The 15,215-nt window shown below is 39.0% G+C and overlaps 1 protein-coding gene, 1 long non-coding RNA gene and 1 other non-coding gene across 4 annotated transcripts in view; 1 reads left to right on the top strand and 2 right to left on the bottom strand.

Annotated features, from left to right (window-relative positions):
- The window catches only part of EPB41L4A (erythrocyte membrane protein band 4.1 like 4A), a 178,186-nt gene extending 165,914 nt beyond the window's left edge, over positions 1 to 12,272 (top strand). For both annotated transcript variants that reach the window (XM_027874746.1, XM_027874748.1), the window contains 5 exons: positions 2,649 to 2,696; positions 3,229 to 3,297; positions 7,801 to 7,911; positions 9,724 to 9,805; positions 11,575 to 12,272. In XM_027874746.1, the coding sequence (XP_027730547.1) occupies positions 2,649 to 2,696; positions 3,229 to 3,297; positions 7,801 to 7,911; positions 9,724 to 9,805; positions 11,575 to 11,703 (439 nt within the window). In that variant the 3' untranslated portion in view covers positions 11,704 to 12,272. The remainder of the gene's footprint in view (positions 1 to 2,648; positions 2,697 to 3,228; positions 3,298 to 7,800; positions 7,912 to 9,723; positions 9,806 to 11,574) is intronic.
- Positions 12,273 to 12,372: 100 nt separating this feature from the next.
- Positions 12,373 to 14,883, bottom strand: LOC114052241. Its single transcript, XR_003570232.1, has 4 exons — positions 14,749 to 14,883; positions 13,869 to 14,011; positions 13,353 to 13,427; positions 12,373 to 12,614 (listed from the first exon to the last, which is right to left on the bottom strand). It is a non-coding gene; the product is annotated as an uncharacterized LOC114052241 (long non-coding RNA).
- LOC114052527 lies at positions 13,520 to 13,656 on the bottom strand. Its single transcript, XR_003570269.1, has one exon. It is a non-coding gene; the product is annotated as a small nucleolar RNA SNORA13 (small nucleolar RNA).
- Positions 14,884 to 15,215: the final 332 nt, after the last annotated feature.

Below are 15,215 nucleotides of genomic sequence, written 5' to 3'. Positions count from 1 at the left end.
GTGATACCACATGTGAGCACAATTATCCCCTTTCGACAGTGAGATTTCCAGTTGCTGAAATTAATTTTTATTTGAGCTGATAAAAGAATAGTTTAACTCTTAATCTATGTGCCATCTGAGTTTACAGGCTCACAAAGCATAGTTCTTTGAAGTGAATTTAGATTCACCACTGATTCTTTTATGTCCCTGGAGTAAATGATAGGATATCTGGAATTAACTTTTGCCAGGTAGGAGTGTGTGACCCAGATAAAAAGAGGGGTGGCCAATTGTAGGAAAGTGAATGCTAGAGAGAACCTGCGTAGGTGGGAGGTAGTCTGAGACTTAGGCAGAAAGATGTCAGGAGAGATGCTAAGAGGGCTGGACCGTATTAAAGAAGCCTAGGTGAAGCCATTACCCTGCATGCCTTTGTAAGACACAGACTCAGTCTGTCAGTATAGTTAAATCATTTGCCAATCTAAGATATGCCATTTTTTTCAAAGGGATACTCTTATACTAAGGACTTTAATAACATAAGAATAACTTTTAATAACATAAGAATTGAATAGCTTGTACTGTGAGAGTTTTGTTTTTTTACTGAATAAAGAGTTTAGCTCTAAAATTGAACACATTGTAGGCTCACTACAAAGCAGAATTTGGTGTACGCTTTGATTGTTTTTGACTTCAGAGTAAAAAGTTCATTTATTGAAGTATCAAAGGATCCTCTTTGAAGTGAACAGTCACTCACAAACAAGAAAAACAACACCTTGAAGGTCCAAAGCTTATGTTTACAAGGAATTTAGTAGACACAATGCTTTGGCAATTTTTTTCTTTTACCTGAATCTATCCTCCTTTCCTAACATTTTTAGAAAGCTTTAAAATCCAGTTAAATTTCAACTTCTAATTCATTTAAGTACATGGAAGTGTTTAAAAAATAAAAGCAAAAATAAAAGAACAAGAAAAAGTCAAATATATTAGCTTGGGTTAAGATAAAGTTACATAATATACCTTAACAAATAGAATAAAAATATTAATGATTTTTAGCTTATAACTAAAGTGTATATTGGTGCAAACAGAAAGCTAATGCATTCCTTATTAGCCCAGAGCACAATTTAGATTTATTTAAAAGCATACACACACACACACACACACACACACACACACACACACACACACACACGGCAATTGAAAGGAATTGGGGTTTACTTCTTTAGCTTTGGAAGTATCCCCTGGAATCTTGGGCATTCCAAACACAATTTGAACTAGAATATGGGCAACATAAAGCTTAATAGATAGAGATAAAATTACCAATTCACTCTAAAAATAACATACAGGGCAGTTACATGGGGCAGTGGATAGAACACTGGCCCTGGATTCAGGAGGACCTGAGTTCAAATGCGGCCTCAGACACATAACACTAGCTGTGTGACCCTGGGCAAGTCACTTAACCCCATTGCCTAGCCCAAAAAACAAACAAAAAAAAAACCATACAAAATTATTCTTAATTTACTAGTATTCAGTTGTGGGAATGAAAATTGATTACTTTGGGATTATTATATTAATTTTGAATCATTTCATAGAATTGTAGGTTAGAACTGGAAGAGAATTTTCAGATCATCTAGTCAATTTATAGATGAGGAAACTGAGACCTAGAATGCTTATTAGTGACTCATTCAGAGTCTACTTAATTTTTATATTGCTAAGTAATAGAAGCAATGGTGAGGGCCAGACTGCTGTTAAAGGCCATTCAGTCTCACTTATCTTCAAAATCACAGTCCAATGAGTAACTGATAGTTGAATAGTCACAAGTATCAGATATCCAGACACTTTTGAAACCTTACAGCAGTTAGCAATATTCTCTTTACTTCTTCTAAGAATTTTTGTTATCAGATATTTGATGTCCAGTGCAAATCACAACTGCTTTAAACTATCTTTTTCTGAAGATGGATAGCTTAGTTGAGTATTAATAAAGGCGTATACACCAGCAGTGTAAGTTAATAGCTACAAGGGAGAGGGAGTTGGTAGAACTACCAAGATGGCAGAACAGAAGCTATACCATCTCCAAGTTACCAGCAGTTTTCCAATATACTAGCTGGGTGGAGCCTTGTCTAATTTAGAACAGCCTCTACCTCTGCAGAATTGTGACATAAAAGGTGTCTCACCAAAAGTATGCTCCCTAAGCAGCTGAGTGTCATCTGTTCCGCCATCTTGAAAGTTCCACTAACTCATTTTCCCTTGCAGTTGTTATTTTACCTTAGGTCAAGACAGTTCATGTTGTACCACAGTGTCAACAAAACCAAAATGTTATCTTACTCATTTTGCTTCAACTTAAAAGTGGTGAGAAGGAAAGAAAAGAAAAGCCCATTAGCCTTTTTTTTTTCTTTTAGGAAACTAGAAGGAGTAAATCACTGTAGGAAACACAGTTGTCCTTAAGTAGACTCGAAATACGTCATTATCATGGACTGTTCATTTGTTGTTAAGAGGGCCTGATTTTTGTTTTGTTTGGCTTTGATGACTCTTATAGTTAAAGTGTTTGTAATCTTCACATAAAACTCATTAATTCTCCCAAACCTTAGCACCTGCTGCTCTTGCCAGATTAAAGGTCTGTACTGTCAGTGGGCCAAGTGAAATTCAAGGATTTCAGGGTTGATTCCTGATTTCTGTGATTACAGGAGAAGCCCAGATATCCAAGCAAAGGAAGAGCTGTGGAAACATATTCAGTGAGTATTGCAAGAAAGGTTATCAGACCTGAGTGTTGATGTAAAGCTTGTAGAAGAAAGTGTAGCCAACACTCAGAAAATTATCATTAGGCTGGATCCTGTTCGTGTGCTTATTGTTATTACAGTGACGTGCCAATAAAGTGGCTGGAATACATCATATACTATTGTTGCTGATATAGAGATAGCCCCTGACCACCAGAAAGCTCTGGAACTTTCCAGTCTAGGGTCATGTAACTTGTAAGAGGATATAAGACAGGCCAACCAGACCCAAATAAGCACTGAGGACAATTATGTGTGTGAGAGAGAGACAGATGGAAACAGAGACAGTCCAAGAGAGAGACAAAGACAGACAAACATGGTGTTCAGCTGCTAGAACAAATCCTTGAATTTGAATTAACATTCACCTATTTTTACATTTGATCTTGCAATATGTTTTAACACAGGACACTAGTGAGCCAATAATGATTAATGCCATTGTCTTTGAGGCAATTGCATCATCGTAAACTTTGCTCTCTTGCCTGTTCCCTTCCAGGAAAGAACTTGTGGATCCTTCTGGATTGTCAGAAGAACAATTAAAAGAGATTCCTTACACCAAAATAGAGTGAGTTTATCCTTGAAATTTATTTTCACAAAAGTTTGAGGAATAGTCTTCTAAGCATTACCCATTGTCTTGTAACTATTCTAAGTAAAATGAGACTTTAGTCAGTTCTGTGAATTTTGTCTTTAATTTGTACTTTAAAGATGAAGATGAATGTGAGAACTTCCCTTAAAACCAGTAATTCTTGTTTGCAGGGACATGAATCACTATCTCCTTCTATTAATTGCTTATTTTCTATCTTAGGAACAGCTGTGCCTTTAAAGACTATAGTGAATTTTTACTACGTGGTAAATCCTTTAAAATGCCATGAGAACAATAAAAAAACCTATTACCTTAATTCCTGAAATTTAAATATGTCTCCCACAAATTTCAACTGAGGATGCCCAAAGAAATACCTATGTTTGAACATATCAAGCATGCTTCTGGAAGCCTCTTGGGATCCTCTATATTCAGTCATTGTGCAGTGGCAGCATATATTGACTCTACCTGAAGTACCCTAACTCCTCAGTTTCTCAGTCTCCTAACTTCCCATGAACTACTCCTCCATCCAGCCTCACTCACACACAAAGACAGATGGTCATATCTTTGTTCTTGCCACCACCCACAAATGTACCACCTCTGTATTCAAGAATTCTGAAATCTCCTTATCCAACCATAATTTGTTGACTTTTTACCTCTCCCTTTGCCTTCCCTTTAAAAAACCCTACTCTTTATCTGCACCATGACCTCTAATCCATTAACCTCTCATTTCTCTCCTACTCCAACTTCCCTGCACTAGCCACTCTCTCCTCCCCATCTTTGTCCCATGGTGAACCAATTCAACTCTACACTGTCCTCTTCTGTTGAATTCCATAACCCCCTTATCATATCACTGATTATACCTAGTCAAGCCTCAACCTTGGATCACTCCCAAAATTTGCTTCCTTTGCTTCTACACATGTGCGGTGGAACAGAGATGGACAGTCACACAACTATTCTGTGTCCATTACAAATTTATGTTACACAACTTCAACTCAACCCTCACTGCTGCTAGGCAATCCTACTATAGTTCCCATAACAATTCACTATCCCACTCTCCACAGCAGCTCTTTCAAAATTTTTCATCCCTCCTCAATCATCTCATGGCTCCCTCCCACTCCCTTCTCAGTGAGAATCTTGACTCATATTTTACAGAAAAAAATGGAGGTCATTCACTATGAACTCCCTTTTCTCCTCTCTTCCTCATCTCCTATCACTCAGATGCCTTCTGCCACTATCTCCTCCTTCACCTGTGTCTCATATAATAAAATGACTTTACTTCTTACCAAGAGAAACCCCTCTACTTCTTCAAATGATTCCATTCCATCCTATCTCCTACAACAGACAGATTGCTTCCTCTGTCATTCTTATTCACTTATTATCAATGTCTCCCTGTATATTGGCTCCTTCCCTACTGCCTACAAACATGCCCATGTCTCCCCCATCCTAAAAAACTCTCGCTTCATCCTTCCATCCCAGCTAATAATCATTCTATGTTGCTTTTGTGTTTTGTACCTAACTGCTGGAAAAGGTCATATGCAGTAGGTACCTCCACTTTCTCTTCTCTCACCCTCTTCTCTCTTCTGGCTTCAGACTTTATCATTCCACTGAAACTGCCCTCCCCAACGTTCCTAATGATCTCTTAGTTGCGAAATTCAATGGCCTCTTCTCAATCCTCAATCTCCCTGTGGCCTTTGACATTGTTGATCATCCTCTCCAACCTGATACTTTCTTCTCTTTAGGTTTTCAGAATACCACTCTCTCCTGGTTCTTTTCCTCCCTGTCTGACCATTCCTTCTCTCTGCTTTGCTGATCCTTTTCTAGATCATGCCCTCTAACCATAGGTATCCCTCATGGTTCTGTCCTCCATCTTTTTCTCTTCTCCCTCTAAACTACTTCACCTGGTGATCTTGTAAGTTCCAGTATATTTAATTACTGTCTCTATGTTGATGATTCTCAAATCAACCAATCCTACTCTAATCTCTCTAGCTAAGCTCCAATTGTGCATCTTCAATTGCCTTTTAGACAGCTCAGACTTGATGTCCAGTAGATGGACATTAAACCCAAAGTTCAAACCGAACTCGTTTTCTTTCCCTCTAAACCCCTATTACTGTAGAGGGCAACACCCTCCTACCAGTTCCTCACACCTGCAACCTAAGACTTATCCTGGATTCCTCACCATCTCTGACCCCCTCCCCACCCCATATCCAAGTTGTTGTCAAGGCCAGTCAATTTCAACTTTGCAAATCTCTCAAATACACCCCCCTTCTCTCCTCTAACATTGTCATTATTCCAGTATAAGACCCTATCATCTCACATCTGGATTATTCCTGCTGGTGGCCTGCTGGTTCTGACTTACTCAAGTTTCTCCCCATTCCAATCCATCCTCCATTCAGTCACTAAAGTGATTTTCCAAAAGTACAGGTCCAAGAATGTTCAAACCCCTATTCATTAACTCCAGTGGCTCCCTATTATCTACAGCATCAAATAGAAAATGCCCTGTTTGGCCTTCAAAGACCTTCATAACCTAGCACCCTCCTACCTGTTCAGTCTTCTTACACCTTACTCCCTGACAGGTATTCTTCAGTCCAACTGGGACTCCTAGCTGTTCCACAAATAAGTTACTCCATTTCTCTGCTCGAGGCCTTTTCTGCCTTTCCCCATTCCTGGAGTATTCTCCCTCCTTTGCCCTGACATCTGACCTCCCTGGCTTCCTTTAAATTCTAACTAAAATCCCATCTTTTACTGAAGTTAATTATTTCCTGTTTATCTTGTATATAGCTCGCTTTGCATATCTGTTTGCATGTTGTCTCCCCCATTAAATTGTAAGCTAATTGATGAGGGGACTATTTTTTGCTTCTTTGTACACCCAGCTCTTAGAACTATGCCTGGCACATAGTAGGCTGATTAACCAATTTACTGTTTGATTGAAGCCAGATTTGAATTCAGGTCTTCCAGACTACAGGTCCAGGACTCTTATCAACTGCACCACCTAGCTGCCATATACCACACTTTTTCAGTCGTTTCTTAACTAATAGATAGCCTCTTTGGTAAACTTTCATATGCCCTTCCTAAGTGTATAGTCAAAATAAGTGCTTAAAGAGTATAAAATTGAATAGTGATTGCTGCCTATGTACCCATTTGGCATATGTGATTTAGCATATCCTCCCCCAGCATTCTTTCTCCTCCTAAATTTCTAATATTATCTGAATTATGGATAATATATAATCAAGGTTCAAATCTTGCCTTTGCCACTTACTATCTGTGACCTTGGAAAAGTCACTTTATCTCTCTGGGCCTCAAGGTGTTGGGACTGGACAATCTCTAAGGTCCTTTCCAACTCTAGGTCCTAGAAGCCTCTCTCCACCCCTAACACTTCCTACCCCATTCCCTCTCTTATCCCTCGACAATAGCAGACCCCAAAAAATGATGATGAGGGACTTTTACTTCTGTTCACTTCTGAGCATCAACTTTTCCCTCCCTCTCCGAAAAATATATTTGCTCTTTTATTATTCTTTCCTTCATGAAACTCTTTGTTTTGATAATTAAAGTGAACCTTTGTCCTACCAAGCAATGAAAATTGGCAAAGTTTTTATTGGTAACTTTTCATCAAAGGCTGGATCTCTTTTTTTGTCTGGCTAGCTAGGAGGTAAGCCTGTTGCTTCTGATGTGAGTGCCATCTTGGTCTATGTTGTAGATACATTCTTGAAATTTTATTTTTAATTGATGCCCCTTATTTTTACATTACATTAATTTCCAAACAGATCCCTCTTTTCCACTTAAAAAGCCTTCCCTTGTAACAAAGATTTTAAAAGAACAAAGCTCAGCAAAATCAACTAACACATAGATTATCTGATAGTATGTTCAGTTTTCCACATCCATAGCCCCCAACTACAATGCAGGGAAGAAGGTGCATTTTCTCAGTTCTTCTCTGGGCCAAGCTCAGTCACTATAATTACATGGCTTTCAGTTTCAATTTCTTCTTTCTGTTTACGTTGTGGTCACTGTTTTTCCAGTTCTGCTTAATTCACTCTGCATCAGTTTATATAAACATTCCTACATTTCTTTGAATCCTTTATATTCCTCATTTCTTATGATGCACTAAATTCTATATATTTATGTCCCATTTGGCCATTTCCAAGTTAACAGACACCTCCTTTCAAAGTCTTTTACCAACTCGTTCTGTTGTGTCACTGGACTAAACCCTGTGGCAGGAGATAATTCCCTAGAACATTTGGTTTGTTGATTTTTTAAAATCTTTAAATATTTCATGTTTCACCTACATCTGTGTCTATAAGAATGCTTTTTATATAATTAATTTTTGAAACCTAAATAATTTTTAAAAGATAGAAAAGATTAGTGCTTTAAAATTCTAAAAGTCACATTCCTTTGAAAATCAGAAGAGGAACTTCAATTGTAAAGTCATAAAAATTCTTTCTGGCATCTGATCTATTTGTTTATTTTCATGGATTTGTATTGCTTTTTCAGGACTCAAGGTGACCCAATTCGAATTAGGCATTCTCATTCCCCTCGAAGTTACCGCCAGTACCGAAGATCCCAGTGTTCAGACGGAGAGAGATCAGTTCTGTCGGAAATGAAGTAAGTGTGTTGGTCTGATCACAGTTTTAATTTCATGAGCCCAGACTGGGCTCAACGTGGAGTGGATTTTAGACAAGAGACTGATTAGCAGTCCATTAGCCTCCAAAGCCTTTAGAAGATTGTGGAACCAGACCCTGACTTCTGGAGGAAAGGAGGAAACTATAAGCCATTCATTCTATAATGAATGTCTTAACCATTTTGAGAGAAGTGGCTTTGATAAGAGGTTATTTCAAACTTTAAAGACATCCATAATCACATCCATAATCCAGCCATTTGTATTTATCAGTGAATAGAGAAACTAATAAGCAAACAAACTAAAGGAGGCCTAAAGATTTTGATGAGAATTTAACACACTGTGAGTCAGAGCACCTTAGTAGGAAGAACTCTGACAAAAATTTTGATGCTACCTATTCAAATTTATCAGCATTCATTCAGTTTATTGTGATTTGATGGGTATCAGTTATAGTGAATTAAGCAGAATAGGGTTAAAAGTTATAAATGTTAATACTGTTAGGATACATATGTTAGGGCTAAATAACCTTATGTATTAGTGATATCATTGTAGGTTATAGGATAAAATTATATGACTGCCTGTTATAGAGTGACACATTACATTTGACCCTGAAACTTGTCATAGCAGCATCAACACCTGTTACCGCTATGAATCACTATCACTGCTCAATTGTGACCTTTCCTTTCACCTACCACTTACTTATTTCTTAGGATGCCACTGACCAAAATACCAATTGTTTGATTTCCTATGAAAACCTCTGAGGTGGCAAGTGGAATGTTTTTACCAGGAAAAACCTGCAGTTAATGACTCAAAAGCCTGCTGACAAAGTACTTCACATACATAACTAACTTGAACTTGACCCTATTCGGCTTAATTCACAAATATAATCATTATTAATTTGAGCAGGGGGTATCAAAATTATCTTCACAGTTTTTTCTACTAAGCTGCTCTGCCTCACAGTGTATTTAATTCTTGCTCCTCAACTAATCATAAAATTTTCCCCATTTCTAGTGTTAACCAATCAAGAAACTGTACTGCCTCATTCTATTTTTAGTGCTGTTTCCAAGTAGCTAGCACCCAGGAGTGGGCCCCTGATCATGAGGAAGATCTTGGATTCAATAAATTAGGGACCCCAGGACTTCCTAATAAACTGGAAATGCTTGGGGTGCCTCAGTGTGCTTTTGTTGCACATTGTACTGGAATTTTGGTGTCACAGAACTCTAAATTGGAAGGGGAAGACATGGACAGCTCTGCCACCGATGGACTGTGTGCATTTCTGATTCATTTGTTTAACATTTTTCTAAAACCATAAACCTGAAGTGAGAGGATAGGTGGCCAAATATATGCTTTATCCTTAGACTAAATCTGTGGAAAGGAAATTCAGGCAAAGTGGGATAATGGGAAAAGCATTAGAGTAGGATGGGAGACTTGGATTCTAGACCTGGCTTTAACCACTAAACTTGTCTGATAATCAGTTTCCTTATTTGTAAAATAAGATTATTCTAGATCGGTTGTCCTCCAAATTTTCTGAGGGTGGGGGAAGGGCACAGAATTTAAACATAACGTTGACAGAACCCTTGTAGTTAAATCATTTAAAATTATTTTTGAATGCTTATTAACAAACATCATAAGGCTCATTTTAAAAAGAAAAAGAAAAAACGCTTGGAATGTTTCAGGGTTCTTTGCAGCATAGTTTGAGATACACTGGATCAGATGGGATTCTAAGGTCCCACTCAGCTTTAACATTCTATGATTCTCCCTTCCATTCACTCATTTTAAACCTAATTTTCTCCCTATAGTGCAAAGACTGATCTAGTGCCGCCACTTCCTGTGACTCGATCTTCAGATGCACAGTGTTTTAGTGGTTCTACTTCCTATCAGGTTAGTAATGATGTAGCTTTTTTTTTTAAATTCTTAAGGACACCAAATAAAATGAGCACTTCCATTTACAAAGTAGACCTGAAATTGAGGATAATAGATGAAATTACGCCTATTTGTACCATTTGCCTTTCAAGTAAAATTCAACACATAACTTTCAAAGCTATCCAGCTTGTCTGTGATACTTTCTGGCCTTCTTTTCTCCTTTTCAATGACCTCCTTTCATTTTTGTCCTTTTTAAGAGTTTTTTTGGGCAACTCTCTTTTCTTTTCCCCTCCCAGCCCATACCCCTAAATTGTAAAAAATAAAACAAAACCACTTGGTAATACACATATTCAATCAAATTTCCACACTAGCCATGTCCAAAAATTCATTCTACACCTTGAGTCTATAACCTGTCGAGAGGTAGGTAGCATGGAATTGTGGTTGGTCATTGGATCCAACATAGTTCTTTATTTTTTTCAAAGCTGCTTTTCTTTACAGTGTTATTATTGTATAAATTTTCATCTAGTTTTGTCTACTTTACTCTTCATTGGTTCATCATTTCTTAGCGTACAATATTTCAATATGTTCATATATCACATATTCAGCCATTTGATGGACATCCACTTTATCTCCAGTCCATTGCTTCTAACAAAAAGTTACTATAAACTTTTGTTTATAGGTCCCTTCTCTTTCACATTCTTGGAATATATAGCCTTAGTAGTGCTATCTTCAGGTCCTGTCCTTTCCCTCCCTTACCCTTTCCTCCTTCCTCTCCCTCTGTCCACATAGGGTATAATACCCTTATCTTTGGGTGCTTTGCCCAATGTAATGTAAATTTTGATCACTGAAACCTTTAAAGATATGTTGGGGTTTGCAGGCTAAATGGCATTCTAACACTTAAAATTTTTTAAAAGCATTTATTCATATTTTTTTTTTAAAGTGAGGCAGTTGGGGTTAAGTGACTTGTCCAGAGTCACACAGCTAGTGAGTTATGTGTCTGAGGATGGATTTGAACTCAGGGCCTTTGCTCTATCCACTGCGTAATCTAGTTGCCCCATTTATTCTCCTTTTCATCTGCCCCATCACCAGTTGAACAATAAAAAACAAAACAAAACCAAAATTCAGGATTCAGGTGATTTGACTTCCCTGTATTTCTAGCCAGGAGAAATCAATTTTGTGGGAGTTCTGATATCCCAAGTGTTGTTGGGAACCAGACTAGATAGAATGGGTACTAGAATCCTTGAGACTGAGTTTAGGGAGACTCCTCAGTCTCATTTTAAACAGGAAGGTAGTGGTAAGTATTTCTCACATGTACCATCCACAAGCAACCCATAATATCCTGGAGAAAGATCTAATTTTAAAAAGGTCAACTAGCCCATTTAGCCCATTTCATAAATGAAGAAACTGAGGCCCAGAAAGGTGAATATAAGAACTCAATTTAGGTCCTAAATTCATTGCTCTGCTCCACAGAGTGTTTCCTCACTGCTTTGTTTGATGGTATAAAATTTACAAGTTATCAAACTCTATATATACCTTATACCCAACTATATTTATACTGGTTCTTGCACTCAAGAGTACTGGTCCTGTTTGACACCTGATTTACAATTGCTTTCCATTTTATGTCCAATTGGCAAATCACACTTTCATGTGATGGAAGCTTAATATTCACTACTCACTAACACTGAAAAACATTTTTTCCTTAAATTGCTTTCACTGTGCTTGATACATTTAGAAAAATCTAATTTATACATCTCATTTTTCAGCATTATTTCAAACTTTTTTTTCAGATTAGAATTGGGTCTAAAGACAGCCTTATACAAGAAAAACCTCAGATATCTACAAGCAACTTGGATGGAAAACACAGCACAAAGATAATAAAGACCATACAAACATCCCACTTCAAAATGGACACTTGATCTGTGACAAAGTACCAGTATTGTTCCTTTGAATCTGTAAATTATGCCATTGTAACCTTAATCAAGTGCTTCAATGTACAAGATCTTTAAATGTCAGTATGTTTTGGTTTAAAGGCCTGAAAAGATATTTAAGTTATACTGATGCCAGATGCTTCAGAAATGGCCCCGCGGCTACATCCTTAGTACTTCTGGGCTTTTCTACCAACCTGAAACCTTTGTCTTTATTTACTTAAGTGCCGAGTCTCCTTGAGCACTAAGGCTTTTGTATTCCCAAACACAGGAATGAGTTCTCAAAATTGGATAGTCTTAAATGTTAATCTTCATAGGCTCTTTACAAATTATTCAGAAGCTACATTGGCCATATTCAAACACTGGAATACCAGCTATGAGTTTTAGGGCATGTGTTTATAATGAGGGTTGTTCCCTTTTATTATCTTAAATCTCTAGGGATTGGACTGCCACTTGCATGGCAGCACCACAAATGCAAAGGGGAGGTAGAGGCAGCAGACAGAGACTACCAACCTTTTGTCAGGGGATCAGAACACCTACTTTTGGCCTATTTCTTCATTTATTAAAAAAAAAATTTTGCTTCTCAGGAAAAGTGCCTTTTAATATCAAGACAATAAGAGAACATTACCTTTTAAAAAGAAAAAGGCCCTGAAGCCAAGCTTTGTTTTATATATAATTTTTTTAATACACAGAATCCATAACAGACAACAGATAAAATTACAGATGACTGTGCCCTTCTGGAGAGCTCAACAATCTAAAACCACTTATCACCCAAGTCCAAAGCCTTTTAATAGCTTTTCTTCCATATAGACCTTTGATTACTTGTGGAATTCAACAGGAATATAAAATTAAGATTTATCAACTTCTTTGGAGACCCAATGTATGAAAAAGGATTTACAGCCCTAAGAGGAAGAAAAAAAATTCTAATTAATAGTCACATTACTTAAGGCTAGAATTACTTGAGGCAATTGCAGCTGCAGTATGACTAAAAACCAAGATGGAAATTGGATTTGTCTGGTTGGTTGTTTTTAAGTGAATTTTTATGATCTGAGCCAGAACTTGAACCCAAGTCTCCTGGAAAAAAGCCTGTTCTTCCTGGTGACTATAGCATTCAACCCCTACAGAACAAAATGTTATCAAAAAATACAAACATGGAATGTGAGATTTGGACACAAAATTCCACGCTATCTAAAATTAGTCATTCAAAACATAACTATCACAGCCCACTTTGACTCAACTATATACTCGGTATTGAAATAAAGTTGGGAGAAAAGAAAAAGCAGGGCATGAGCACTGAAGAAAAACACAAATGAGACAAGATCCTAAGGGAGAACCGGTAGTCTGTGCACAAGATTTAATGACTTATCAGATGCAAACAGGAATAGCTAAAGGATAGAAGGTTTCTGTTAAAATTTAAGAGTGAGAAAGACAACTGCTTGTGAAATAAGAAAGGGAGTAAAAGGCAAGGCAGGATATGAAAAAAAATCTAGACTATGCTATCAAAGGCTTTTCAAGGAGCTGATAAAGGCATGGAGAAGAATTAATGACAGAGCTATAAGCTATATAGAAAGGGATCAAGCAGAGTATAATAGGAACCCACTAACAACTCCAATAAATGATAAAAAATTAAAAAAGCATACCATAGTCACCTTAGGAATCCATAAAGATGCTGACAGCAGCTGCTGATTCTGGTTTTGTGTCCTTGTCCATTTCATCTACAGGGAAGGAGTGAAAGGTAAACCTTGTGTCTTTAAGAGGGGAGCCTCCTCTTCGGTATACTGCTTAAGCCTTCATACTTTGAAGTATAACTTGTTACTTACACAGCACACTCGCCAATGGAACAAAAATCCCAAGGCAAGAAGAAAGGCTGCCAAGTGTTTTATTTCTGCCTTTTTTGACACCACATCCACTAGTGACCAAAGTGAACGGGCAACACAAAAGGCAAATAGCTTACATCCTGTCCACCAAACCCTTGCTAAGCATATCAAAGGGCACAGACAACTTCAAGACAACTACCTTCCCTTCCTACCTAAAGGGACAGAAATGTAATTATCTGGCTTAGAACATTTTTTCCTTCCTGAGGCAAAATTCTTGCACTGATAACCGTGACAAAATATCCTGAAAAATTCCAATAAACGAGACATTCAATGACTTACGTAGTTGTAGTTAAATCTGCTTTTGGTGAGCCACAAGATCTTACAACGTTACAGCTTCCTCGTGGGCTTAAAGGACCTGCACACTTGCCGGTTTCCAGGGAGGCTTGGGACGTCTTCGATTCAGTTTCTTGCCAATTTCGGGCCTGAGAAAGGTCATTAAAAAGTCAACTTATCCTGTGAAAATATATGCAATTCTGCCTTCCCCTCTCCACCATCCATTCACTAAGTGTCCCGGGTTTACTTATTTACATCTTGTCTCAGGAGTTTGCTGGAACTTGCTGTAACCTCCTTCCATAACTAAATTTTCTGGGTGAACATCTACACCTCCGAAACCGGCAAACGTGACGATTCAAAGCTTGACTTATTCTGCTGATAGACCCGTAACGCTGATTAAACTTAAAAGTGTTTGCTGCGCTCATTTTTCCCTCCGGGGAGACGGTGGTTAAAGACTGACCATTACTCCCCAGTCTCCCCATGCGGGCCGGGGCAGTTTTTCTTTTTTTGTAACCCCGGCGCAGTATCCGGCACATAATAAGCGCTTTAATAAATTAAATGCTTGTTGAGCAATGACCAAGTTAAGTGCTTCCCGCTTCTTACTTCCTTTGACCCCAACTCCAGGTGTGAGTAAAGGCGCCTCACTGCCGCGTCCCCACTAAAAGGGCTGCATAGGGAACACATGGCGTACACCGGAGGGGCCCCCCATGGAGACCCCCCGCCGGGGCCGGGCTCCCACCCACGCGAGGCCGCAGGAGCGCGCACGCGCAGACTGCGAACGAACGTCCGGGACGCTGCGGTTCCCACCATTGACCTGCCACGGACAACCACACTCGGCGGGCAGCAGCACCGAGCACCGCCCACCCGGCCTCGCCAGACTACCTACCTCAGGGTGGTCGCGGGCGCGACCCCAAAGAGCCGCGTCCAGGGAGGAACGTCCCCCCGGCGGCCCTAGGGCACCACGCCATGATGGTGCCTAGAGACTTGCCACTGCTAGGAGTGACACACGTAGACTCGTCACGGTGGGAGCGGAAAGAGAGCGCTCAGCTTTCCCCGCAAGGCTTTTCTACCACACTGGAGGAAACCATTATTTCGCGGAAGATAGGGGTGTACGGCGTGGACTGTACCACTTTTTTAGTACTCTTCACAGCTCCCTTCTGGCCGGAGGGAAAAGTGCTGTTAGGAGAAAGAGAAGGGAGGAGGGAGGAGGGGGAGGGGGAAGAGGAGGAGGAGGCTTGTGATAAAAGAATTTGCCTGTGTGTTGCCAGCCCAACCTGCAAGCACGTTAAAGTGGACCGTCCTGGGCTAACTTTGGTTGTTTCCTTTGGGACTGGGGCTGGAGTGTCTAAATGA

The sequence above is a fragment of the Vombatus ursinus genome, unplaced genomic scaffold, assembly GCF_900497805.2.
Source record: "Vombatus ursinus unplaced genomic scaffold, bare-nosed wombat genome assembly UNPS02014807.1, whole genome shotgun sequence".
Taxonomy (NCBI): Eukaryota; Metazoa; Chordata; class Mammalia; order Diprotodontia; family Vombatidae; genus Vombatus; species Vombatus ursinus.
Note: the sequence above shows the minus strand (reverse complement) of the source record. Positions and strands in the feature narration are given on the sequence as shown.